The sequence below is a fragment of the Eptesicus fuscus genome, chromosome 17 (assembly GCF_027574615.1).
Source record: "Eptesicus fuscus isolate TK198812 chromosome 17, DD_ASM_mEF_20220401, whole genome shotgun sequence".
NCBI lineage: Eukaryota > Metazoa > Chordata > Mammalia > Chiroptera > Vespertilionidae > Eptesicus > Eptesicus fuscus.
In genome coordinates, this window is record NC_072489.1 from 54,287,040 (window position 1) to 54,313,264 (window position 26,225).

The 26,225-nt window shown below is 58.2% G+C and overlaps 1 protein-coding gene and 1 long non-coding RNA gene across 4 annotated transcripts; one reads left to right on the plus strand and one right to left on the minus strand.

The window, feature by feature from the left end:
- Positions 1 to 1,263: 1,263 nt before the first annotated feature.
- Positions 1,264 to 13,819, minus strand: LOC114232522 (uncharacterized). The gene is made up of 3 exons (XR_008558738.1): positions 13,759 to 13,819; positions 2,543 to 2,604; positions 1,264 to 1,839 (listed from the first exon to the last, which is right to left on the minus strand). It is a non-coding gene; the product is annotated as an uncharacterized LOC114232522 (long non-coding RNA).
- Positions 13,820 to 13,855: 36 nt separating this feature from the next.
- On the plus strand, positions 13,856 to 20,236 carry EMX2 (empty spiracles homeobox 2). Of its 3 annotated transcripts, XR_008558737.1 has the most exons (4): positions 13,856 to 14,458; positions 16,390 to 16,574; positions 18,707 to 19,275; positions 19,858 to 20,236. XR_008558737.1 is itself a non-coding variant. In XM_008144351.2 (3 exons), exons 1-3 carry the CDS (start codon positions 14,050 to 14,052, stop codon positions 18,872 to 18,874), a joined length of 762 nt encoding a protein of 253 aa, XP_008142573.1. In that variant the 5' UTR covers positions 13,856 to 14,049; the 3' UTR covers positions 18,875 to 19,366. The 3 variants fall into 3 exon arrangements, 2 of the variants coding, with proteins under 2 accessions (XP_008142573.1, XP_028005367.1); XM_008144351.2 differs by lacking the exon at positions 19,858 to 20,236 and having other exon boundaries at positions 18,707 to 19,366; XM_028149566.2 differs by lacking the exons at positions 16,390 to 16,574; positions 19,858 to 20,236 and having other exon boundaries at positions 18,707 to 18,810.
- Positions 20,237 to 26,225: the final 5,989 nt, after the last annotated feature.

Genomic DNA, 26,225 nt, shown 5'->3' on the forward strand with positions numbered 1-26,225 from the left:
TAGGGCCCTTTGCCTTCCACCGGCCCCATGGCCCCTTAGGGTCTCTCTATAGGTCTTAATCTAATTCCTTATCCCGTCAACTCTCAGGGCTTCAAACACGTGTTTGCTTTCCTTTGCCAACAAGCACTCACTCTATTTTTCTGCTTTATTATAACAACCTCGATCACAACACCTATCCGATTTTATTGCACTTATTTATTTACAAGATAGTCTTTTAAACAGTGAGCTGCCTGAGGGAAAATATCAGGAGGTACTTTTCATTTTTAAATCCCAAATGCCAATAGAATGCCTGGCAGCAGAAAGCTGGTATATTGTCTTTTTTTGGAGGGGGGAAGGGGTGAGGGGAGATTTAGTTGCCTCCCATTTTTCCATGGCACGCAACCACAATAATTCAATACACTTATGTTCCTACCAAGCTTAAAATTCTGTGTTTTATGAGTAGGCGTGTAATAGATTTTTTGGGGGGAGGACAAATCTGGAACCTTGACCATTATTTATAACATTGTTCCTAGGAAGTACAACATGCCGAGTCCTAGACGGTGATTAAGAAAGAAACTTCGGGGGTATCATCTTTACGAAAGTTACGACCTTTGCTCATCCTTCCTGACCCAAGCTCAGATTCTTGTGAGGCTCCCAGGGACCCCCACCCCTGTCAGAAAATGCAGTGCATTGAAAAAAGGAGTCTGGCAGATGGTGAGCCCCAGCAGGGTCTTAAGATTGCACTGCCTTCTCAAGGACCAGCCCTCTTGGACTTAACTGCAGGCCTGCCAAGGGTGTTCGGGCTGGGGGAAGCTGGTGCACTGGGGGTGGGGCTGGGTGGGGGGAAGCCTGGTATCCCTTTCTGTAAAATTCTAGGTATTGTGTGTGGCTTGTCTTTCTTCTTCTTCTTAGGTCTTTTGCTATAATATTTGTCCAAGATTCTTTCTTTCTTCTTTATTGAGATGTAAAAATTTATAGTAAAACACGTAGGTCTTAAGTGCGATGAGTTTTGGCAGTTGTCTACATCTGTGTTACCATCACCCAAGTCAAGACATAGAGCATTTTTACCCGCCCCCTCCCCCCAAAATTCCCTGGCTCCCTCTTTCCAGTCAATCCTCGCCCAGGGCAACCACTGCTCTGAATTCAGTGACAAACTTCATAGAAACAGAATCACACAGAGCCTGTTCCCCTTCCTTCATTTACTAGAACAATGATAACAAAAAGGTATAGACATAATCTAATTTCTTTTCCAAGATGTGGGAATTTAAGTGATCATTACTTTGTTTTTTTCACATCTGGTCAAATATAAAAAAATAGATACACATAATTTTATAATTATGAGACAAAAATAAAGGTTTTTCTTTTTTTTTTTAATGGAGTGAGGGGATGTGGCTCTTGTGGAGAGTGAATAAGTGAGGTTCAGAATGAGTGTGAGATGGAGCCCTGGCAAGGCTCTTGCTAGGGGCAAGGTACTTGGTCCCATCAGCTCAAGGTCAAAGACTCCTCAAGGCATTTCCTATCTGGAGTCTTGGTTATTCTTTTGGATATGGAACCCTTTGACCAAAGGATTCTTCCAACCTCAAGCGCTTCCCCTTGGATCTTAGCAAAGAAGAAACATCACCTAAAGCCAGGGTTAAAAATTCTATTAGAATCATGAAAAAATACACTTGATTAAACTTTAAACTTTTGATCCTGCATTTGAGTTTTGGTGAGGTGCATAAGGCAAATGGTTATAGAGCAGAATATACAATTGCAGATAAAATCTACATATACTCCATGGTCTCTGACTATCATGGGAACACAGATAAGGGGCAACTTCTTGTCCTGTTTCCTTTATGGCTCTGCCACACAGCTGGGTGCCTACAGGGAGAAAGAATGGTATAAGAGAGGCATCAAGCGAAAGTTTTGAATCCTGAAATAATATTTGCAGAAACACTTTAAACAAAGAGAAAACAACCTAGCAATTTCACAACAGAAGGCAAGGCCCAACTCCGTTGGTTAAATGGTCCCATATGTGGTGTCTGCAGAGCCCGAAGGCTCAGAATGGGCCGGCCCGGGGCTGGTGCCAGGGCTCTGGGTGAGCTGGCTGGGCAGTGAACACATTGTTTAACCTCACTGAGCCCGTTTCTGCCTCTCTGATCTGGGGTATTACCGGCAATATCCATCTCACGGGGTGACTAAAGTGAAGTGTGAGCAAGGCCTTTGTAAACCATATCCACTCCCTGATGCCAACGTGTGTGATCACTTCCGGATGGAAATAAATGCTCAGAGAGAATGCGGGATCCAGGCTCTATGCCTATGGTTTTTGACTTTTGGGGGGACTTAGCAAAGTTTTATCTCTTGCTTCACCCTATGGACTTCAACTTCCTCAATGGGGCAAAGGGGGTATTTTAAAGGAAATAAGAGATAGGGGCATGGGGGGAGGGGTGTTGGAGTCAGACAGACCTGGGTTGGAATCCAGATTCCCACACTTACTAGCTGTGTGTGTGACTTTGGGTGAACGCCTCAACATGTCAGAGCCTCACTTTTTTTTTTTAAATCTGGAAAGTGGGAATGAACATACCTTAATGGATTGCTGGGAGGACAGGATGAGATAGATCCTTGAACAGGCACGAAGCACAGTACCTGGGACAGGTGCCATCAATGAGAGAAAAGGTCTGTCACTCATGCAAGATGCCTTGGGGACGAATGAGCACCTTGTTCCCAGGAACACTAAGCAGCTGCCCCTTAAAACCGGGATCACGGGGGCTCAGAGCAGGGGCAGAAATATGGAACTCCGAAGCTAACACGATTAGAATAAAGTTTTCAGCCACTGGGCACAGGCAAGCTGGATCACCTGGATGGAAAAACATTGCAGACCGGCCAGATGTGCCAAGCCGATCTGGGGGAGATGCACACCCACATGGTTGGCACTGGGATCCGCTTGGCATCCTGTGTGTGTTCAGATGCCTCCCTTGCAGCCAGGCCAGGAGGCTGCCGCCCCTGGGGAAGGGGAAGGCAGGGGAAGGGTCGGTGGTTGTATTTTCACAGGCGCGGGAGGTTTCCCACTCCCCCATCCCTAGTTCCTCTTAGCAGAGAGTCTGGGAGGCCCATCACTGGACAGGGCAGGGAGGGCACAGCCTGCATTCTTCCTCCAAGTCCACAAAAACCTTTAGCCGAGGCTGAGGATCCGACTAGATCAGGGGCAGGCTTGGGGTCTCGTTGAGTCTGGGGTTTTGCTGGAAGTGGGGCGCCCAAACCTCTTGGTGAGGATTGAGCCAAATGTCACTGTTTTGTTCTGCCATTGTTCCTCCCAGTGGCTACCTGGAACTTCAAGAAATAAACAGCCCACAGCACGCCCCCTCTTTCCCCTTCCCGAGGTCTTTCTTGAGCCCCCCCCCCCACCTCAATCTCCCTCCCTGACTCCCAGGCCTCCAAAGTAGCGCCTTCTGTGCGTCTGTTTGTAAAGTTGTTATTTCTCATTTCTGATCCTTTCGTGGGCCACACCTGACTTCGATTTTTTTTTTCTCCTTCTCTTTTCCTTTTTCCCTCCACACGCTGGATCCCTAAGAGGCTCCCGCCTTTTAAAGCAGCGATAACGTAGGGGCATCTGAAATCCCGACTTCACCGTCCCCGGCCCACCTGGCCCTGCCCTCACCGGAGCGCCCCGCTGCCCGCGCACTTGAGCTCGGAGTCGATACGAGGAGCGGATTGGAGTCGGGACCACCTGATCTGCAGGCGCTCGGAGCCCCGCGCAGCTCCCCCCGCCCCCCAGGCGTGGGGTCAGGAGGGCGGGCAGCTGGAGCGGGGACCCGCCGAGCCCGGAGCCCGGAGCCCGGAGCGCTGCTGCGCCCGCATCGGCGCGGAGGCCGGATCCGTGCAGCGCGGCGTCTGCAGCCCAGAACCCGGGGTGAAAGGCCTCGCTGCGCTCCCAGACGCCTCGGCGGAGCATATGCTGCGCTCCCCGATTCATTTTTAATTCATGACACCAGTTTAGGGACCGTCCGAGGCTCCAAGCAGCCTCTCTCCAAACCAAAACCGCCAGCGCTGCGCCAGCGAGGAGGGCAGGCGGCGCCGGGCCGGAGCGCGGTCTCCTGTCCCCGGGGGGAACGGGCATTTGGAAAACCAGGTTTCAGGGGGGACCCGCTGTCCCTTTCCGCCCAGTTGACGTCGCCCCGCCTTCCCCTGGTGCCGAAATTGGACTCCGGGGTATTTGTTATAAAGACATCGCCGATGGTAAAGTGGTTTCGATTAGGAGTTTATAACGTTGCATTCAAACGATCAAGTATGTACTTGCAGGGAGATTAAAGGCGCCCCAGATATTTTTATACACATATTAAAAAAATGAAATAGATGGAAATATAGATCCAGAACTATATACAACATACAATACGTTAAATACGTAATATAATACTAATGTAATATAGGAACTAGCTGTTAAATACATGTTAAATACTACGTATGATGAAACCATATAATACATATTAGGTTACATAACAGACAATACAACTGGGCTACGTGTATGTCATGTGTTATAGGTCACAGATACAGTCAACAGAATGTCGTCCTTGGAAAGAGTGCTGTAGGTCGGTGTCCCTGAGCCTCAGCTCAGCACCGGGCACCTGGGAAGAAGCAGGGGGGCGCACAAGGGTTCCCCCCGGGCTGTTGCCTGCCAGCCCAGTCCCTGCCCCTCCCCAGGTCCCCACACGCCCACGTGTCCGGGTGGATGTAAAGATTCCTAAAGGCCAGCTCCGCCTCGGAGGAGCAGCCGGATGAGCAGATGATCTTTCTTCCAGAGGTCACGCTCCAGGGGGGTCGGGCCCCAGGCCCGCCTCCCCCGGCCCCGCGCTCCCCCGCACCGCCAGCCCTGAGCTGCCGGTGGGTCCCGGGAGCCGCAAGCTGAAGGGGTCTGTCTCAGATGCGTAAAGCGCCTTTTCCAACGCAGGCTCGAGGAGGCCATTTGGAAATGGAAGCGAACCTTTCTGTGCCAGACGCCTTGATCGCTGCGGTTAGGAAACCCGCGGAGGGGCTGCAAGGGGACCCAAAGCAAAAGCAAAAGGCGCGGCGAGCCATTTCTGTCCGCCGCACGCACGCAGGTCCTGCCGCCTACCCGCGGCTGCGTGCGTTTGCTCTTCTTCCCACGCCGGGGACAGCGGAAAACCGCGTTGGCAGAGAAGTTACCCTAACGAATGGCATCGCGCGAGAGGGGGACACGCGCCGTGGCCGCCGCTGGCTTTGGGGCAAACTGAGACGGCGTGCGTGTGAATCCCTTCTCCCCCGGAGTTCCCCAGAAGCGGAGCCGCCAACCAATTGACTGGGAAAATGGGGTGCGTGTTAAACGAGGGCTCTTTCCCATGGGAATGCTCAGTGCCCCTCCTCGGGGCGGCTGGCGGGCCCCAGGCCCTCTGCGGACCCGCAGATCTCCGGCGAGAGGCCGGGCGCAGTCCGTGGCCCGGGGCGCCCGCCGCGCGCGCCGCCGTTATTTGCCGTCTCTTTAGCTCTCCGTTCCCGGTCCTCTCCCCTTCGGGCGCCCCGCGGCGGAGTGTTAGACAAGCCCCGTCGTCTGTGGGCTCTCACCTCAGAGTCAATATTATCTCAGACGGGCACAATAGACTGGAATGAAAAGCTAATATTGAACCAATGAGGTCCCTGCCCGCGCCGCCGCGATGCCACCCTTTGTTGCGCAGCCCCGGGCGAGCCGCTGGCGGCCGGCTAAGCGCAGGGCGACTGAGGTCGGGCCTCTCCGGGTCCCTGCCAGGGGTGGGGGGTTGGGGGGGGGGGGCACACCGGACCCAGCGGGGAGGTCTCAGAGGCCCCACCTGGCTTCCATCGCTTGCAGGCTCCTGCAGGTCCCTTCGGGCCTCACTGGCCTCTCCTCCAGCCGCCAGAGGCTGGCCGCGCAGCCGAGGGCTCCGCGGGGCCATAGGGGAAGCCGCACGCGGTGCGCCCGCCCGGGAGATCAGCCGCAAGGGAGTGGGGCCTGGTGTCCAAACCCCGGGAGTCAGGGGCCCGGAATGTGAGTGTGGCAGGGGCGAGAGGGCAGCTGTGGGCCTGAACTAGAAGGCTTTTTGCTGCTCGCCCTGGGGGCGGCCTGGCCACCTTAAGGGGCCCCTGTAATGAAAGGCCTCCAGGCCACGGAGGCTTGCAGCTGCCCCATGGGAGGGGGCGGCCCCCCCCTCCCCGGGGCTTCTGTCTCCCTAGCTCAGCGAAGGCAGGGCAGAGCTAGGGACACAGGTCCGTGGCTGAGGGGCTTTCCTGCCAGTGCTGGCTTCCTGCTTTTCTGTCGGCAGAGGTGGGGGGATGGGGGTAGGGGGGGCAGGCACCCTTCCTGGGCACCAGGGAGGTTTCAGGGCTGCTTTGCCTCGCCCACAGAAACAATGCGAGGGTGTGGAGTGCAGGGAGTCTTGGTCTCGGCCTCGGAGCGCCGGGCGTCCCCCCTCCTTCATGGCCTCCAAGTGGCCACTGCGGGTCCTCTAGTCCCACACCAGGGCTTGAGGCCCCAGGAGGTGACTGCGGAGAGGCCCCAGCCTGGGGAAAGGGCCTGGAGGGCAGTGGTGGGCAAGTGGGCTCAAGCAAGCATGGGAGTTACCCGGTAGGGCTGGCCTGCCAGAGCCTCCCCACCCAGACGGTTTGGGTGCCCCGTCTGCCTGTCAGGGCTCTTCGCTTAAATGCAGGAGTCTGGCAACTGGGGGGGGGGGGGCGGGGGGCCAGCAGAGGGGGGAGGGGCTGTCCTAGGATTCCCCCTGGAGTGACCACGCATGCATGCGCGGCCAAGAGGTGAGAGTGCTTTGTGTAACCTGTCTGAGCCTCAGTTTTCTCATCCGAAGAATGGGTACCCTAACCCCTTCCACACCAGATCGTGCGGTTCCCTGCGATCACGTGAATGAATTGTTCTTTTAAGTCTTCCCCACATCCCCCCCCACACACACACACTTCAGGCAGATCTTCCGCGGCCAAGAGAAAAGGCGGGCAGTTTCCCTCTGTCCTCGCGGGGCCACAATCCCCTTTCTAAGAAAACAGGGAGGTTCTAAAAGCAGTGACCATTCCCCAAAAGAGGGGCTGATGGGAGCCAGCATTTCAGAAGTCACCCCTGGCGTCCAAGGTGGATTGGCGCTTGTAACCCCAAGAAGCTCCTTAAAAGGACTGGACCCCAAACAGCTACAAAACCGGTAACCGGTGGTGAGAGCCTTTTCAGATGAGAAGATTTGGGAGGCGGCCCAGGGGAGTCGGAAGGTGCGTCCCTGCTCCACCTGCGGCCCAAGGCCGTGGAAGCCACCTGTCTGTCTCTGGGAGCAACAGCCAGTGCCCGTGTGGCCCAATGGAACCGCCGCTTCTGGGGCTCCGGAGGGGAGATGGACAACCCACAACGGGATGGGGGCGAGTGCGGGGGGGTTGGAGCTGTCTCCACCCTTGCCCTGGCAGTCGCCAGAGCAAGAGCACCCACGTTCACGAATTCCTGCCTGTCTGTGTCTGCCTGTCCCTCTCTGTCCTCACTTGGCCCGAGACTTTCATTTGAAGGCAGGTGAGGCAGAAAGAGACCTGGACCTAGTGAACCCTCAGGCCGGGGCAGGTGTGAGGGTTGATGAGTTTCAACGTGATGAAGGAGGGATGATGGTCAGATCCTGCGTGCGGTCCCACGCATCAGTGCGGAGTCCCTGGCTCTCCAAACGGACAGACCCCCGGAGACCCAGACGCTCAGAGGCTGCTGCTGACGTCCAGAGAAGGGCAGCGCCTGCTGCCTGCAGCCCGGGCATCAGGGGCGGGGCTCAGGGCCCAGGCTCTCCTGCGAGGGCTCAGCCCCCAAGATGAACGCCGCACCATCACGCGATTGATGTCGCAAGGGTTTTCCAGCGAACCCTGCGCCTATTCCACGGCCTCGCCTCACCGGAGAAGCCAGGTTGCTCCGGACTGGCCGGGTCCACACACTCCAGGAGGAGGGGGAGGGTCACCGGGGCCAGTCTGGGGCTGTGGCGGCCTCCCAGTTGGGCGATCTAACTCCACCTCCGCAGTAACCACCAGGACCCGTCTCAGGGCGCCCTCGGCCGGCCACGAGGGGGCGCGAAGCTGGGAGAGTCGCACCGCACAACCCAGCCCTTCGGACTCCACCCCAGGGCAGGCCATTAGGGGCCCATTTTCTGAGCTACCACAGTTGGGCGGTGCGACCTCAGGCGTGGAGCTGCGGCCCCCTGTGTGCGGGGTAGCTACCCATCGCCCCGGCACAGGGCATCTTGACCGCTTCGTCCTTTTTGGAGCAGAATCTGTCCCCGTTTTCTGCTCCCTTCGGAAGGAAGCCCGACTGCGAGTGGGGCTGGAATTCCTGCGTGGATGGTGACTTCTGCAGCGGACAGCTGGAGCTGCTGCAGGGGGCAGGGACACATTTCCAAGTCGTCCCCTCTGCTCGGTGGCCGGTGAGCCTCCTTAGACTTCCTCTCCTGGCCCGGACTGCGGTCCTGCCAAGAGCGTAACCGTGGGGCGCCGCCCCAGCACACACCCGGGGCGCACGGACCTCGGAATCTCCGCGGGTCCCCGGCCCGCGCCCGGCCCTCGCCACTAGGCGCCGCTGCGCGCTCGCGGATCCGGGTCCCAGGCCGCCGCGCCCGCCTGGCGATCGGCCTCTAGGGAGGAGGCCAGATAGGGATTGGACATAACAATTTTCAAACATTTTAAGGCTTTCGTTTTTCTTTTCATTTTCCCTCCGCCGCCCTACGCGTCCGGAGAGGCCCAGGGACTGGGCATCAGAGTGGGATGAAGGAATTCTTCACCGGGCCCCTGGCCTTCCCATCCCAGCACACCTTTCGCAAGCTTAGGGCCTGGGAAAGGGCTCACCCTCCGCTGATGGCCTCGCTCCCGCTGCCTGGCGGGCGCCCGGTGCGGGCTCTCAGTACCGGCTCACCCAGAGGGTCTCAGCCGCTGGGAGCTGGGTGGGGCAGGGTGCGCTGCGTGGCCGGGACAGCACCAGGAGGCCATAGCCTAACAATAACCTTCGATGAATAGTGACCCTGCCAAGCATTAGCTCACGCACTCCTCTCAAACGATTGTTAAGATATTGACATTTCCTTTTCACGGATGAGAAAACCATCGAGGCTCAAGAACGCGAAGGTCACACATGCAGCGACCCCAGGTAGCACCTGAGCACGCACGCACCCCGGACCCCCCAGGCCCAGCAGGACCCGGGGCACTGCTGTTTGCTCCTCCAAAGACAGACATCCTGGTGGGGCACCCAGAGCAGAAGGTTTGGGGCGATCCCCAGAAATCTTTGCCGCGTTCAGTGCCTCCCACTAACCAGGAATCCAGGCCTCTCTCACCCCCCACACCTCCCCAGGGAAGTCCTGGACTTCTAGGGAGCATGGAGATGCTCATGGCAGGAGCGTGAGGCCCGCCGTAGGTTATGTTTGTGCAGCTTTATTCTTGTTCATCCTTGAAGTCCAGCCCCCAAGCCCTGGAGGGGGGCAGGTGACAGTAACAAGAGCAACATCGGGACGGACAGGAGGTGACTTTTACTGCAGCTCGCTGTGTGCTAGGCACTGCCTGCCCACTTTGCATGGCTGGTCTCACGGGCAGCCCCCAGGGCCAAGATGCTCTTCTTGACTCCCATGTCACAGAAGAGGGAACAGAGGCCCAGAAAGGTTAGGTAACTTGCCCAAGTTCACCCCTGCCTGACTTCTTTTTTTTTGGGGGGGGGGGAGGACAGGATAATAAGGTATAACTTCCATAGGGTAAAAGTCACCCTTTGTCGTGTACAGTTAGTTCTACGAGTTTTGAAAAAACGACTACAGACATGTAATTACCACGAGAAAGTAGAGGGATCTATCACTCCCCCAAACAGGCCTGACTCCTGCCCTCCAACGCCTTGTAGACCCCGCTGGCTGTATTATGACAGAGGACAAAGTGGAGGTCCGGAGGGGTTGCCATGTTGCCCAAGATCACTCGGTTGGTCGGTTGGTCGGTCGGTAAGTGCCAGATCCAAGATTAGAACCTTCATTGTGCGTCTGCTAGTCTGGCGGCCTGCAGAGCGTAGATGTAGATTCCGGAGTCTACAGCGCCCAACCCTGGGCTTGGGACGTGGGGGAAGGGGGCCCCTTGTTCCATCAGGAGCCCCAGAAATCCCCCTCTCCCACTACATGCTGCCTGTACAAGCGCTCACCTTCCTAGGGCAGCTAAGGAACAAAGAGGGGCTGGATTCCGCGAGGCCTCAGCCACCAGTAACGTGAATGCAGCCGCCCAGTCCAAGGACCGGAGGCCAGAGGAGTCCAGGGTGTCCTGGGCCCTGGCTGCCTTCCACCCGCCAGTCGGGTTAAGGAGTTACTCTCCTACTTTCCTAGTTAATTCCCGCACACTCCCCCTCCCCCACACCTGCCGCCTCGCAGGAGCCTAGGAGCGGGGCTGCACAGACCCTCCCAAGCATCTCAAGGCTGGGCGCATGAATTAGCATAGATTACCCAGCTTCCAGGGCTTCCCAGGGCCCCTGACTCCCTGGAAACCCACTTTCCCCTCTTGGGGGCCCAGGCGAGGCTTGGGGCCAGTGGTGAGGGAGGCAGAGGAACTGGCAAATCCTGATCCTGCCAGGAGGGCGGCACCGGAGCCCACAGCTGCCACACCCATGCCCACCCGCCCGACAACTAGAGTCCCTGGGGCAAACCTGACCCTCTCGGCAGGATTTGTGAGGCCCGGTCAGCGGTCAGCGGGCGGTCAGCAGTGGATGTTGCTAGCAGAGACCTGGCTGTGAGCTGCCTGGGCCTTCTGCCCCTGGAGGGAGAGGCTGAGGGGTCTGGGCTCCAAAGGGCCTCCAGACACATTCTGGTCAAAGAGGGCTAAGGGTTTAAGGGGGTGCCCAGTACACCTTAGAGCTCAGCCTGAAAGTTTTCAAAGAGCGGAAACACCCTTAGGAATCACACACTGTGGAGACACTGAAGGATGCCCTCAAGGTCATCTGCTCTTATATCCCCACCAAGGTCGCTATCACTAACTGCACGATGTATGGTCACTGCCAGCCCTGCAGCCAGGCTTTTAGTGCCCACAGTTTTCTTCGTGGAACCTAAGGCCCAGCTTGGAGGGCCTTAGGGTGAGCCTGACCCTCCAGCCTTCCTGGAGAGCCATCACGGAGAAGGAGAAGGGGGCTCTCTCCCTTTCACCCCAGGGTCGTACAGCCGGCCTAAGCTGGGTGTTTCTTTCTGGCATTGGAAATGGAGGGCTGACCTCTACCTCCACTCCAGGCTGGCTGGCTGGCCCAGCTGAAAGACCTCCACCTCCCAGGCAACTTAGGGACCTGCGCAGGCCTCGCCTGGTGGGGTGTCTGTCCCTACAGCCTAATGGAAGGAGGGGGGTTCTGAGCTAGAGAAAATATTTTTGGAGGGTGGTGGGACAGGCCCCAGAGAGGTATATCTTTACATGCACTGCACCCCAAGAGGTTGGATCGAACATCCGACATCCCTGGGTCTGGGAAAAGGATGGGGCTAAGAGGGCTGCAAAGCAAGGCCGTGAGTACCCAATAAGGATGAAAACCCAGCCAGGACCCCTGCCCAGAGCTGGTGTCAGCGGTCTGCAGCCTGAGGCAGGGGCGGGTTTTTTTGTGTGAGGGCAAAACTGAAACCCACACCTGTCTGGTGTGTGTGTGTGTGTGTGTGTGTGTGTGTGTGTGTGTGTGAATTTCCCAGGGAAGGCTGGGGGAGGGGAGGGGGCAGCACACATGGTCTCTGTCCGCCCCTCACTAAGGTCAGGCGCCTAGAAAGTGCCCTCCTAACGCCTCTCTTGCCTGGAGAGTTTTCTGGAAGGGTTTTTTTTTTTTTTTTTTTGGATTCCCTCACCCCAACAAACCATGCTTGTAATAAAGTGGAGAAATACACAGCAGGTAAAACCAGAGAAGGACAAGGGAGACCCAGGGTGGGGAGGGAGGCAGTTGGGGAAGAGGAGGGAGCAAGGCCTAAGAACTGGGCCCCCTCCATGGATAAATCTGGTGGCGGTTCTGCCTCGATCACATGACTTCGCTCTTCTCCCCCCCCCCCCACCCCCCCCACCCCCTTCCCAATCGACTTTTTCTGGGTCTCACGGCAACCTAGTCACCAAACACAGGCATTTCTTCATTCTTAACAGAAATGACATGGGCTTCCAAGTCATGGTCTAAAGGATGCCAGATTTCTTTTTATCATTAATTGTAAAAGTGCAAAATACCTGCTGGTACTTCATTTTTTTTCTGAAGAATGTAATTGGCAAAAAGAAAAAAAAAAGAGGCGGCTGATGAATAGATAATAGATCTTTAACCACCAATAAACAGAGAGCAGCGCCAGCAGCCTAGGGGATGTGATCATAATTATGCCGCTGCGAGAGCCAATGGGGACGAGGGAACGCGGCCCTAAAATCATCCCAAAACCCAAGGCGAGCTCGAAAATGCGGACACGGCCTGGAACCGGGGATGCGATCTGCAGTCCCTGGTTGTGAGCCCCAGGTTTGCACAGCAACCCGCCCCTGGGACAACAGATGGCAAAATAGTAATAGATAATAATAACAACGGCAACAATAATAATAATTGTAACACTAACAAAATAATAACGACAACGGAATGATAAGAGTAGCACCTCACAGCCTCTCCCCTGACCTCGGGACCTCGGCCCCAGATACCACAGGAGGAACTGTTTTGGGGAAGGGGGTGAGCCCAGTCCCAGAGATGGTGAGCCTTGGGGGCGAACACGAAGCCCACTGCCCCAGCAGAGTCGTGGACTCCGTCTTAACTTGCAAACAGGAAAGCAAGCAGGATCGCACACGCAGCCACCCTGAGACCTCGGGGCTGCGCGAGGACCCCCCCCCCCAACTCCCAGGTTCCCCCTTCACCTAGGAAGCCGCCTGCAATTTCGCCGTGGGTGCGGGTAGAAAGGACCGAACGGTTCTGGTAGCCCTCGCCCAGGACCAATCCCCGCCCGCCCGCCCGTCCGCCCGCTTACCCTCGAGGTGCTCCCGGGGCGACCCCAGCTCCCCTGACGCGGGGCCGCGGGGGCAGCAGCCAGCGGAGCGCTTAGGCGCAAGAAATCCGAGCGCCTGTCCGTCCGTCCGTCCTACCTGCTCGGGCTCAGCAGGCTCGGGATCCAGGAGGCCGCCGCGGAGGCTGCGCCGGCCGGGGACTCTGCAGGGACCCGGGTGCCCCGGAGGGAGTGGTGGTGGTGGAGGAGGAGGAGGCGGTGGCAGAGCGGGAGGAGGTGGGGAAAGAGGAGGAGGAAGAAGAGGAGGAGGAGGAGGAGGAGGAGGAAGAAGAAGAGGAGGAGGAGGAGGAGGAGGAAGAGAAGCCGAAAGAAGAGGAGGAGGCGCAGCCGGAGCGGGAGCCCCGGGAGTGAGTGAGCCGGGAGCGCGGGCAGAGGGTGCGGCGAGGCCGGGCGGCCGGGCGGGCGCGGGAGGCGAGGCTGAGGCTGAGGCCGCGGCGCCGACTCCGTTCCACTCTCGGCCGGGATCCAGGCCTCCGGGTTCCCAGGCGCTCGCCTCCCTCTGACGCACTTTAAAGAGTCTCCCCCCTTCCACCTCAGGGCGAGTAATAGCGACCAATCATCAAGCCATTTACCAGGCTTCGGAGGAAGCTGTTTATGTGATCCCCGCACTAATTAGGCTCATGAACTAACAAATCGTTTGCACAACTTGTGAAGAAGCGAACACTTCCATGGATTGTCCTTGGACTTAGGGCGCCCTGCCCGCCTTTTGCAGAGGAGAGAAAACTTTTTTTTTTTGCCTCCCCCAAGAAACTCCCCCCCTCCTCCTCCCCGTTTCTAACTCCGATCCCCCCACGCCATCTCGCCAAAAAAAAAAAAAAAAAAAAATTACCCCAATCCACGCCTGCAAATTCTTCTGGAAGGATTCTTCCCCCGTCTCTCCAGGTTGGGCGCGTTTGGTGCAAGATTCTCGGGATCCTCGGCGTTGCCGCTCCCTCCCCCTCCCCCCCTCCTTTCCTTTTTTTTCCTTTCCTTTCTTTCTTTCTTTCCTCCCCCCACCCCCACCCCAAACAAACAAGTCCCCAATCCTCGTCGGTCCTCGCCGCGGGCAGCGGGGCGGCGGAGGCAGCGCGCCACGGTCGCCGCGAGCCGGGAGCCCCGGGCGCCAGCTCCGCGGCGCAGCATGTTCCAGCCGGCGCCCAAGCGCTGCTTCACCATCGAGTCGCTGGTGGCCAAGGACAGTCCCCTGCCCGCCTCGCGCTCCGAGGACCCCATCCGTCCCGCGGCGCTCAGCTACGCCAACTCCAGCCCCATCAACCCGTTCCTCAACGGCTTCCACTCGGCCGCCGCCGCCGCCGCCGCCGGCAGGGGCGTCTACTCCAACCCGGACTTGGTGTTCGCCGAGGCGGTCTCGCACCCGCCCAACCCCGCCGTGCCGGTGCACCCCGTGCCGCCGCCGCACGCCCTCGCCGCGCACCCCCTGCCCTCCTCGCACTCGCCACACCCCCTCTTCGCCTCGCAGCAGCGGGACCCGTCCACCTTCTACCCGTGGCTCATCCACCGCTACCGGTATCTGGGCCATCGCTTCCAAGGTACGTGCCACGTCGCGCGCGGGACTGCCGCGCGCCGCATCCCGCACGGCCCGGGCCTGCTCGGGGTGGGCGCTGGGCAAGGCCTGGGTGGAGGTGCCTCCGGCGGGCGGGCCGCGAGCCCTCGGGAAACGGGGCGGCGAGGGGCCCGGCGCGGCGTTGGTCCCCAGCTTCCGAAGCTGCGGCCGGTTTTGGGGGACTGGACTGCGGTCGCTCGCGGTTGCCGAGTCCTCGCGGGTCCCGGCAGGCTGGGCCAGCCTACGCCGAGCGCCGGCGGCCGAGGAGCCCCAGACCCCGCGGGGTCCCCAGGCTCCACGTCTTCTCGGCGATGCCCTCGCGACCTTGGCTCCCAGGGGCGAGGACGGGGCGCCTTCGACTGCGTTCTACCCCGTTCGCCACCCGCTCCGCGTCCCTGCAGCCCACACCCGTGACTTCTGGGTCTCTGACTTTCTTGGGGCGGCGAGGGGGACCCGCGCGCCGGGGGCAAAAATCCAGGGGTTTGTTTTTTCCCGCGCGCCCAGGGCAAAATCAAGGGATTTGGTTTTGTTTTGGTTTGTTTTTTTTTCTGCTTTTTTGGAGGCCCCGCAGGGGCGGGAACCCGCGCGGATTGAAACGGGCCGAGGCTCGGCCCTTTCCATCCGGGCGCCGAGCGGCCGCGTCGGGAAGGCAGGTTCGGTCTGGGTTTATTTACTTATTTTTCTTTTAAGAGAAATGAGCCGAGTCTCGCAAGGGCTGGAGAAAATTCTGTTTGGGTGTCTTCCTTCCTTGCCATTTCTGTGTGTTTGTTTGTTTTTTCTCTGGGTGGGGGTGGAAAAAGCAAAGTTAAAACTCCGGGAGAAGAGGCCAGTAATTAGTTGAGCGCTGGGAGCCGGGGAAAGACCTACCCCCCGCGGCAGCAGATCGATACCCGGCGGCCGGTCCCGCATTAACCCTTGGCGTTCCTGCCGGAGTTGAGACGCGGGTACGCGCCACCCCGCCCCTCATTTCAAAAACAGCCCTTCGCCTTTCTCCCCCCGGACTAGATTTGCCTCCATTCCAGCCTGAACTGTGGGTTCGTTTTTCTTCGTTTGGGCTTTCAGTGGATCTATTTCCCACCCTGATGAGAAAACCCCAAACTCTCTGGCTTTGCTCGCAAAGCTGAGGGCTCCCTTTCCGCATCCCCTGCCAGCCACGCTCCTGGTCCTCGCCCCAGGCCCGGAGCAGCCGGGATCTTCCGGGGTCGTGGAGGGTCCCATCGGGCCCCCCACTCAGCTCCCTAACTCCCGGGGTTCGATCCCTTCGCCCGGGCCTCCCAGTTCTCCGGAGCCGGGCAGCGGGGGAGCCGGGTCCTCGGGAGGCAGGAGCGGCCTAAGCGGAGCGCACCCGCCGGCGACACGTCGGTCCCAGCCGGCTGCAAAGCCACGCCGGGCCTCTGCGCTTTTCCGGAGGGGGGAAAACTTAAACGTAGAACTTACAAATAAGTCCCCGAGAAAACTCTGAATATCGGTCCGCTGCCTCGCCAGCCTGGGTCAGAGTTCCCTGCGGTGAGAAAGAGGAGAAAGCCACCGTTTTTTTTTTGGGGGGGTCGTGGGCTCCCATTCCCGGGCCTGTCCCAGGCGCCCCCTCCTCTGCCCCGGGCGCCCGGCTCGGAGGAGGCGAGGCCCGCACGCCCCGGCGGCTGATGAGTCCGCGGAGGTCAGGAGCCTGGGGACTGGCCCGCAGGGGCAGCTGCGGGGTGGGTGCCGCACAGGGAGGGCCTGGCGGTCTGGGCGCGCTGCAGCCGGGCCAGTACCTCCTCCGGAGGGTGCCCGCACCCCACCCGCCAAGCCGCCAGGGCTACGCACAGGCCCCCAGCGCCGCGTCCCGCCAGCCCGTCTCCTGAGAAGCGCGCGGCCCGGGCCTGGCCGGCCCCCCCCGCCCCCCTCCTAATGGGACTTCTGTTGTGTCCCCCGCAGGGAACGACACAAGCCCCGAGAGCTTCCTTTTGCACAACGCGCTGGCCCGAAAGCCGAAGCGGATCCGAACCGCCTTTTCCCCGTCCCAGCTTCTGAGGCTGGAACACGCCTTCGAGAAAAACCACTACGTGGTGGGCGCCGAGAGGAAGCAGCTGGCGCACAGCCTCAGCCTCACGGAAACTCAGGTGAGCGGGGCCCGGGCGCGGCGACCCCCGCCCCGATCCCTGGACCCACGCAGCCGGCGCCCAAGCGCCGAGCTCAGAGCGGGCCATCGCCAAAGGGCCCAGGAGTTGGCTCCACGCCCCCCGCTCAGGGTGTGGAAGTTTCCAGGTGCCTGGCTTCCTGGGTCTCCAGAAGGGACCGCAGGAGTCCACCTGCCCCAGGCTCTGGGGGGGGGGGGTGCGGCCTGGATCGCTCCTTCTGTCCGCTGGGCTTAGCTCCTGGCTAACACAGGCGCACTTTTGGTGAAACTTTTGGCGAGAGTCTGGGGGACCCGGCTGGGGTCCAGGACGCGGGAGAGAGAGCAGTGGGGGTGTCGGAGTGTTGGGTGTCGAAGCTGGAGAAGCCCCGGAATTGGTTAAAGGCAAGTTCTGTGCGAACACAGACCAGTTCCTCCCCGGGAAGGGATCCGAGAGTCGGGAGGCGGAGGCCGTGCTTCGTGGGCGCGTCCCTAAATCAGAGGATCGGAGCTGGAGGCTGCGGAGAAGGGACAGACCAGACCCTTCCTGCGCCCTGGGGTCCCCGCTCTGGCCTGGCCGGGGGCGGGAGGGGGGCTTAGGGCTACAGTAGGCGCTACTGTACGCGGAGCCGCAGGGCGGGGTCAGGGTTCGCGGCAAACAGTAACGTTCTCGTGCGGATTAAGTGGTAACAGTGTTTCTGGGCGGTGCAAAGAGGTCGAGGCTTTTGTTTTAAAAACGTTTCCCCGGGACAAAACCGAGGAGGGCCTCGCGGGTAGGTGCGGGCCGGCACCCGGCGCGGCCGGCCCGGCTGATTCATCCTGGGGAGCGGAGGCGGCGGTGGTCTTTGTCCGCCTCGCTGCCCACGCTGCTGCGGTCTTTGTGTGCGTGTCAAGCCCCGAGCGCACGGACGCGCGCCTTGGGCGAGCGCCGGGGGGAGAAATGAACCGTCCTCCCCTCAATTAGCAAACTCAAAGCAAATTAAAGTCAGCCTTGTTCCAGCTCCGCTTTTTCGTGGGGCGCTTTGGGGGGATTGGGGCTATCGAGGAGAACAAGCTGGGACCTGGGCTGGACTCTCCGAGGAGGGACCGGAGCCGACCTCAGCGGGCCCGTGGCGGTGCGATCTGGAAAGGGGAGGTGCGGCCGCCTCCATTTTCCTTACCTGCACCGCACCAGGTGGAAAGTTAGGGTGGCCTTCCTGTCCGCTCTGGCCACTGGATAGAGACCCGCTGCCCAGGTTCCCCAGGGGGCGACGGGGATGGCAGCCCCAGGAAGCGCTTTCCTCCTTGCTCCCCGGACCTCTGGCAGCTCTGAGGCCAGGCTGCTAGAGGAGCCCTGATGGGAAGGGAGGTGACCAGGGTGGGAACCTGGCCCTGCCCCGTCTTGGGGCTGGTCAGGAGGGGGCACAAGAAGGCGCTCCCTCTCTCTCGCTCCTCTCCTCTTCCTCCGTTTCTTTCTTCCCCTCTATCCCGAGGTCTTTCAGAAGCTTTCACTTTTGAGCCTCTTTCCCTAACTGCAGTGCAATAGCTGGGTTGGTCCCCAGGCTGCTGCACCCCGCGTCCCTCCTGGCTTCCTCCAGCATCCCCCCTAGCACCCACTCCTGCTCACCTGCAAGAATCCTGGGCAAGGAGAAGGAGGCTCGGACAGACCCTGACTACCTACCCAGGCCCAGGCCTTGCACAGGAAGCGCTATATTTAGGCAACGCCCGGAAACCCACAGAAAAGAGAAAGCACATTGGGCCCTGCAGGGAGCCTGGGCAGCTGCAGCGCAGTCTCCCCTGCCCGGGCGAGGTAGAGGGGGTTCGGGGCAGGTCGCTTTTTGCTTTTCTTAGGATTTTTATAGGGGTTTCCCTTGCATTTGTGCTCAACGGACTGAGGGTGTCCCCTTCAGGGCAAGGTGAGAAGGACGGTGCTTTGGGGTCCCTAGCCCGGGAAAGTGACTCGGGAGACCCAGGGCAGGGAGCCAGGCTTCCCGCCCGCCCGCCCAGCTCTGCTCCCCTAAGGGCGCCGGCGCAGAGGCCCCGCAGGACGCACGCGGGGGCCTGGCCTTGCGCGTCTCCGCGGGGGCCGCCGGGCGGAGCAGAAGAGGTCGGAGGGCGCCGCGGAGGAACTAACGCGCTCCTTCTGCCTCTGGCCCGCAGGTAAAAGTATGGTTTCAGAACCGGAGGACGAAGTTCAAAAGACAGAAGCTGGAGGAAGAAGGTTCAGACTCGCAACAAAAGAAAAAAGGGACGCATCACATTAACCGGTGGAGGATCGCCACCAAGCAGGCCAGCCCGGAGGAAATAGACGTGACCTCAGACGATTAAAAACACAAACCGAGCCCCACAGAAACGGACAAAGCGGAGCAAAACAGAGAGACGGGGAGAGGAGGGGAAGAAGAGAGGAAAAAAAACCCTACAGAACAAAAACCAACCGCACACACACATTCAGCGAGAAGGGGAGAGGGAGTCCGAGGGAGCGCGGAGAGCGCGTCGCAGACTTTGGGCGGCGAGGGCGCACCGTTCTGGTCGGAGGCCGAGCCACGATGGCAGAGGATGGAGGCTCCTTGATCAACATGCAACCCTTGTCTAAAGAGGCAGCTGAGAGAGAGAGAGAGAATGAGACAGAGAGAGAGAAAGAGAGAGAGCGAAAGATCTAAATGTGGCAAAGCGGCAGGCGCGCTCTGACAAGGGGAGCTGTCAGTCAAACGCCAAACCAGCGAGACAAGGTGATTGGCAGGTATTCCGTTTATCACAGTCCGACTTTATTTTTCTTTGTAAAAAAAGATAATGATGATGATGATAAAAGAAAAAAACAACAACCAGGCACAGGACTTTTTATTTTGCACTTCACAGTGTTTCCCCCCCCCAATCTTTAAAAATAATTAGTAATAATAACGGTGGTCGAAATTTCATACCCAGCCCCATCGCACACGTGTCCAAAAAAACTTGAATTGCATGTAGCAGTTGTTGGGCGAATGGTGTCTAAAGACAGAAAATGAATTGTAATTTTCTTTTCCTTTTAAAGACAGGTTCTGTGTGCTTTTGGTTTTGATTTTTTTGATTTTTTTGAGAAATGTGCAGTCTGTAAACACTTTTTGATACCTTCTGATGTCAACGTGATCGTGAAAGCTAAATTAGTAGGCTCAGCGATAGTGGTCCTCTTACTGAGAAATGGGGAGCCGGATGGGGGGCTGGGGGGGGGGGTGGCTGGGGAGGGTGCCCACAAGAGGAGTCAGGAATTGTGTTGGGGAAAAAAAATACCTAAATTAATTCTATTTCTTGGACATTCCCTTTCCTCACATCCCAAGGCTTAAAATCATGAAGCAAACTCCTTTTAGTGGTTGGAGATACTGGCTGAGTTCAACCATTGACTGCAAAGGCCATTCCAAACTTGAAGTCGATCGATGGATGGCAAAAAAAACAAACAAACTGAAGGACTGTAGTTAGCGGGGATGATGCTAAGTGTGGCCAAAGACATGGCGCAGGTTTTCAAGCACTGAGTTTCTGTTCCAAGATCATAGACTTACTAAAGAGAGTGACAAATGCTTCCTTAATGTCTTCTATACCAGAATGTAAATATTTTTGTGTTTTGTGTTAATTTGTTAGAATTCTAACACACTATATACTTCCAAGAAGTATGTCAATGTCAATATTTTGTCAATAAAGATTTATCAATATGCCCTCAGAGTAGTTGTCTTGGGAAACCAAACTCAGTGTTTTTTTTCTTCCTGTAAAAAGTATGTCCCGTAATTTGAGTGTGGTCCTTCCCCAAGGAGGCTCCAGAAACCCGGCCTCCCCCACCTTCAAAAGGGCCAGACCGATGGATTCTGGGGCGTTTTAAAGAGAGATGAGGGTGGAAAGGGGAGAGGATTAGGGAAACGTAAGTCCTTCAGAAAAAGGATTGGGAGGAAAAAGTTGTTCCAACCAGACCTTCGCCCACTGCAAGGCCTACCGAGGCAGTTTAGTTTCAATGGCAGGTTAAACATGCCTACTTCTGTCCACCTCTGGTCCGCTTTTAAAAATCCACGCGCACAGTTGTGTATGGAAGAATATTCCGCCAGGATTGGGGAAAACGCCTTGCAGAATCGGAATCCTGCGACTTTTAAACTGTTTTTTGACTTGAAACCCCAAAGTACAAATCTCTCTCTCTGTCTCTCTGTCTCTCTCTCTCTGTCTCTCTCTCTCTCTCTCTCTCTCTCTCTCTCTCTCTCTCTCTCTCTCTCTCTCTCTCTCTCTCGTCCTTTCTTTCTTTCCTCTCCCTCTGTCCCCAGTCTGAGGAAGGTGTTAAGGCAGGGCCCAGGTCCTCAGCCGCCTCGTAAAGCCAGCGTCCTGAGAAACCTCCACCTCTAAATTTTAACGTTAAAAGTTGTAACCAGTCTCGGAGGAAACTTTGCTCCCCCCGTCCCCCCGTCCTCCCCCCTTCAGGGGTACGGGGTTGTTTTTGCATGCTTCATTTGCTTCTTATCCTGATAGGCTGCATTAATCAGTTTTATTTCCATTGATAGAGAAACCTCGTCTGCTCTGTTCGAGCTACAAAGCGTCCTGCGAGCTTTTGTGAAAGTGCAAATCAGTTTAAGCAATTATCATACCAGGAATATGAAGGGGAAAGAGGAGGCCTTGCCCAGTGGTCTCCTTTAATCTCTTAATCCACAGATCCAGGGGGGCTGCCTGGACATAATTTAGGACAATCTCCCCACCCTTTACACTGTGATAAGGCCAAGTTACAATGCAGGGCAAAAATACAAGCTTTGTTAACATCCTGCCTTGAAAAGTTAAGATTAGACATTCTGTGCACGTGTGGGGACTTTAGGGCACTGTGGAAATTTTTCTTTCTCCCCCCCCCATCCCCTCCTCTCTTTTAAAGTAGAATGTGTTCTTGATCTTTCTCCCTCTTTTTACTTTATTTCTGCCTGTCTCTCCTTGCCCCCCCCCCCCCATGTCCCTTCCTCTCCAGAACCCTGGCTGTTTCGGGTGCTCATTTTCACGCAGACTCCTGGGAAGGGGTATATGTTGTGGGGAGACTGGGGTGCAGGAGGTTGTTGGCGGAGAGAGGAGAGGAGGGGGGCCGCCTCAGGAGACCCAGGCTTGTCTCTGGAAGGGAAGGGACAGGTGCTGCCCTGGATATCACAGAAACTTAAGTGGGGATTTCGGCCCCACGGGCAGCAAGACCTTTGTGATGCAGGCTGCCCCGGAGTTCTCTCAGTCACTGCTCCGTCACCCCACGCTTTTTGTCTGGACAAGTTACCTTTTCCTTCTACCCACTTGCTCCTCAAACCCAGAGTTCCTGGAACCCGGAGCACAGACCTGCTGCATTGCAGACCGGCCTTTCCAGGAAAGAACATTCCCCCATTTCATACAAGGTTGATTTCTGCAGAACCATATACTTTTTTTTTTTTAAGTACAAGAAAAGGGGGGGGGGTGTGGTGACGAAGATTTTTTTTTTTTGGTCAACGTCCTATGTCGTGTAACAGCAGTAAAATCATCAGAGAATACCATTAGCTTTGGAAAAAAAAACCCCACCTAAAAGCTTTATTACAAACCAAGCTTTGAAAATAGGGGGGATTAGGCGGCTGAAAGGGTCCCACAATGGTAAGAAGAAAAGGTTTCATGCTAATGAGGTTAATGCCCTTTGTATCTCGGGCCTCCACATCTTCATTACGCGCTATCTCCGGCTGCACGGAGCGGCTCAGAGGCCCGCAATCCACTCCAACGCCCCCCTTCCCGGCCCAGAGAAGGATTTGATAGCAGCTCTGTTCAAACTAGATAATTATATCTTTTCAAGTCGGAATTAAGATAAAGAAAGTGAAGCAGAGGCGGCTCGCCTTGATCCACTGCAAACAAATTTGGCGCACTTGCGCGTCCTTCCCCCACCTCCAGAAGGCAGGACAGTCAGCTTATTAGCCGCTCGTTTGCTTTATTAATTCATCTATTTAAAGTGGCAGGATTAGGACGTCTAATGTGGACGCGGGCTGCCGTGGCGCTGAAGAATATAAATATTTGCGAGATGCCATCCCACGATGGCTATCTGGGCACGGGGCGCGCAGGGCAGGGTGCGGGCGCGCGTGCCTCATGGCTGCGTCCCCTTCGCCGTGCGCGCGCGCGGGGGCTGGGCCGCAGCCTTCCGGACCAGGGGTGCGTGGGAGCCGTGTGCCCCAGGCCTGGGTCCTCTCTGGTGTTTTATGGGTGCCAGCCCTGGATGCCCCGGCAGGGCTCTGTGGGCATCGAGGGCCGGGTTCTGCGTTCCTCCCCGAACATGGCGAACCGCACGCACGCATGTGGCCTTGTGTCCTGCCCGTTTCCCAACATCGGAATGCAGTTTACATGTTGGATCCATGTCGGGCTCCCTTGTTGGTTACCTGTGGGCCACCCCTGAGCGTCCCCCTGTGCCCAGTGGATTTGGGGGAGAGGAGAGGCGGAGGTCAGTTTGCACTTCCCAGAGAGAGTCAAAAGGGATGTGTATTGCCTGTGGGCCCCAACTACATTCTCCTTCCTGCGAGGTACACGTGGGTTCAGCGTGCGTTTTGAGTTGGGGAAGAGGCCCAGGGCCCGGCTGCGGGGGGACAGGAGGTGGGGGTTGGGGGAGGGTGGTTCAAGGCACCAGCAACTCTGGAGGTGGGAGAAACCTTGGAGCCCCCCCACCGGGGGCATGACCCCTTTCTGCTTCTCGTCCTGAGTGTCCGGTGGCCCCAGCTCCCTCTGACTCTGCTCCTGGCAGCGAAGCCAGCCGAGCTGCAGCGGGTGCGTCGGCGGCGGCCGGGAACCTGCCGGGCCACTTTTGTGCTAGGGGCGGATTGTGGCAGGCGGAGAGCCGCGCCAAGCGGGCCAGGCAGAAAGGGGGCTCGGGCCTGCGCGCAGCCGTGGGAACCTCGGCTCCTCCCCCGTCCCCGCCTCGAGTAGCTGGAAACAAAGTCCAGGGACTCCAGGGCCGCCTGGGGAGGGCCTCTGGCCGTGGGGAGGCCTGGCCCCGGCCCCGGCCCTGGCCTGCGGCGGGGGCCTGTGGGCCGGGCTGCCCGCCTGCGTGCAGTTGCTAGTGGAAGTGAGGGTGTGGATGTTAAGTGAGGGTGAGAGGCTGCGCTTGTGTGTTTGCATAGGTCGAGTGTGAGTTAGGGCTGTGAAACAGTGGTGTTGGTGTGGCGATGTGATTGTGTGCCTGAGCCAGGGCGGAAGGCAGGGTGTGAGGCTGCGGATCGTGCTGACTGCGTGAGAGGCTGGAGAGACCAGGCTGCGTGTGTGGAGTTGTGAGTGCCGAGCCGCCCAGCTTTCTGTGGGCACCGGGGTTGCACGGAGTTGGGCAGGAGCGTGTAGCTGTGCGGCGGCAGTGAGAGCGCCGAGGACACGGTTGTGTATGGAACCTGAGCCGTGTCGGGTGCACGGTGCCCATCGGGGAGTCCGGCCGCGGTTGTAAACCAGATGATGGGAATGGCCTCAGCGTGTCTCTCCCTCAGCAACATTTCGTGTTTGCGTGGGGGTTCCCGTGTGATGGCGCCTCTGCCCAGCGCCCGGGCAGTATTTGCGTGTTTCTCGGGGATCTAGGCGTGTGTGTGTGTGTGTGTGTGTGTGTGTGTGTGTAGAGGAGGCCTGAGCTGGGGTATAATTCCCACGGCGCACCACTGGCTCCGGAGTTTGGCAAACAAGGGTCGTTTTCTGTAACTGCGTTTTCCTAGGCGGGCCTTTATTACCCCGGCAATCAGAGTGTGATTTACTTGCTGCCTGTTCAGAGCAGCCACCGGCCAGGCGGGAGGGGACCTGGGCCGACGGCGATGGGTGGATGGGCCGGACGGAGGCCCAGCTGCGGGCCACAGGCGCGCCTCGTACGCGGCTCCACTCACCGCCCCGATTTACTTCCCCAAACCAGCCCCGTAGCTGGGGGAAGTGGGAGTTTTGAGAACTTGCTGACCCCAGTAGTGACCCGGCTAGGGGAGGCGGCTTCTCCCAGCGAGAGACCCTGAGCACCAGGAAACCCGAGGCCCGGCCACACTTGAAAGCGAAAGGTCCATTCATCAGCCGCGCCCCAGCGTCTAATTGGCCTTTTGTTCATTAGTGCCTGTTGCCCGAGGTGGGGTGGGGGGGGGGCGGGCGATTGGGAGGGCCCCGGGGCTGCGAGGAAGGGTACTGGGAGCCACGGGCTGGGGTCCAGGTAGGGCAAAGGCGCCTCGCACTCCTCTGGGGGCGCCAGAGCGCGCCGAAGATCGTGCCCACGTGCAAGTGTGCGGGCTGCAGCCATCGAGCTTCGGAGGCCCCAGGCCTCGTGTCTGCCCCCACTCCCACCTGCAGGCTGAGCCCACCTCTTTCCTGGGGATTTCAGATCCGTCTCCCCGCCTCCCCCACGCTCACGTTCCCACCCAGGCGCTGGGCTGGGCTTATGTCCTGCCTTCCTTCGAGCTTTGAGTTCATTCGCCCTGGTCTCTCCATCCACCCCGGAGAGACTCGGAGTTCCCCTTCCCTTTGCATTAACCAGGCTGCCCACCGGCCAAGCACCCCGGTTCGCTGGGTGGGGGAACTGAGCTAATTTTGGGAGGAGTTGCGAGTTGCCGGACTCTTCAGGGGTCCGATGGGGGAGCGATCCCAAGTCCCCGCCACTCTAAATTCGATCTTTCCCTTCCAGCCACACCTCACCTTCCGCTCTGGTCTCCCTTTCTACCCCATAGCGACTGCCCCTCCGCACAGCAGGGAGGAGCCCGAGAGGAAGCGCCGGGGGGAAGGTCTTTCTCCCGGAAGAAGGCTCGAGGCCAAGACAGCACCGGAAGGGCCTGGGAGGTGCCTGGGATGGGGTCCATTGGAAATCTCCCGGGTTCCCCAGCCCCACACCTCGCCTCTCTCTTTAAGGGAGGACCAGCTTCGCCTGGCAGTGGGCTGGCTGCCCCGCACCTCCAGGCTCCCGGCTCAGCCCAGCCCCAAGCTGCCCCTGTCCCCAGCCCGCTCCAGGCCCTATATATAGCGCGGGTCTCCATAGCCCTCGGCTGGACCCTGACGTCAGGAAGAACTTGATCTTGCCTGCTTTGCTCCTGCTTCTGAAATTGATCCTTGAAATGAGAGAACAGACTCTACACAATCCCCATGGCCTTGACATAAGGTACAGCGATAAATATACACCACTAATGAGCAATTACCATATAATCACCTTCCAATTAGCTCGCATCATGATGAATTAAACATTCTAGCAGGCGGGATTAGGTTTCTTACTTTGTATATTATTTACGAAGGCTATAGCTTCTGCAAAGAACCAAATATCAAATTAGATGGGGAATTTTCACTTGAGGGTCATTATGCATTCAGGCCAGCGGCTGTGTTCTGGTCACTTGTCAAAGGAGGCCTCCTGCAAGGCACTGACCAGTGCATTTGGGCGTTTATTTCCTTCGTTTCTCTTCTCTCTCTGGTCGCAAAGGCTTTTCCTTTCCCCGTTTGCGCCTGCCTGCCCGGGGAGAGGCTGGAGGGGGCGGGACCTCTGGCCGGGAGGACGCGATGCGGGCATTGAAACCCTCCCAGTGCCGGTCCCTCGTTGTGTGTGTGGGGGGATGGGGGGTGGGGGATGGGGGGTGGGTGGAAGGGGATGCAACGGCCAAGGGTTCGCTCCTCTCCGGGCCGAGAAGGACGCCCTGGGGCCTGGGAGCCATCGGAGCATTCGGGGAACCACCGTGCTGGCTCGCTGGCTGGCGGAGCGCAGGGCCGGCGCCCG

Excerpts from the sequence above, each read along its gene's own strand:
- EMX2 (XM_008144351.2), top strand. The coding sequence starts at position 14,050 with ATGTTCCAGCCGGCGCCCAAGCGCTGCTTCACCATCGAGTCGCTGGTG. Across the intron at positions 14,459-16,389 it reads TCTGGGCCATCGCTTCCAAG|GGAACGACACAAGCCCCGAG; the intron begins GTACGTGCCACG and ends TGTCCCCCGCAG. Across the intron at positions 16,575-18,706 it reads TCAGCCTCACGGAAACTCAG|GTAAAAGTATGGTTTCAGAA; the intron begins GTGAGCGGGGCC and ends TCTGGCCCGCAG.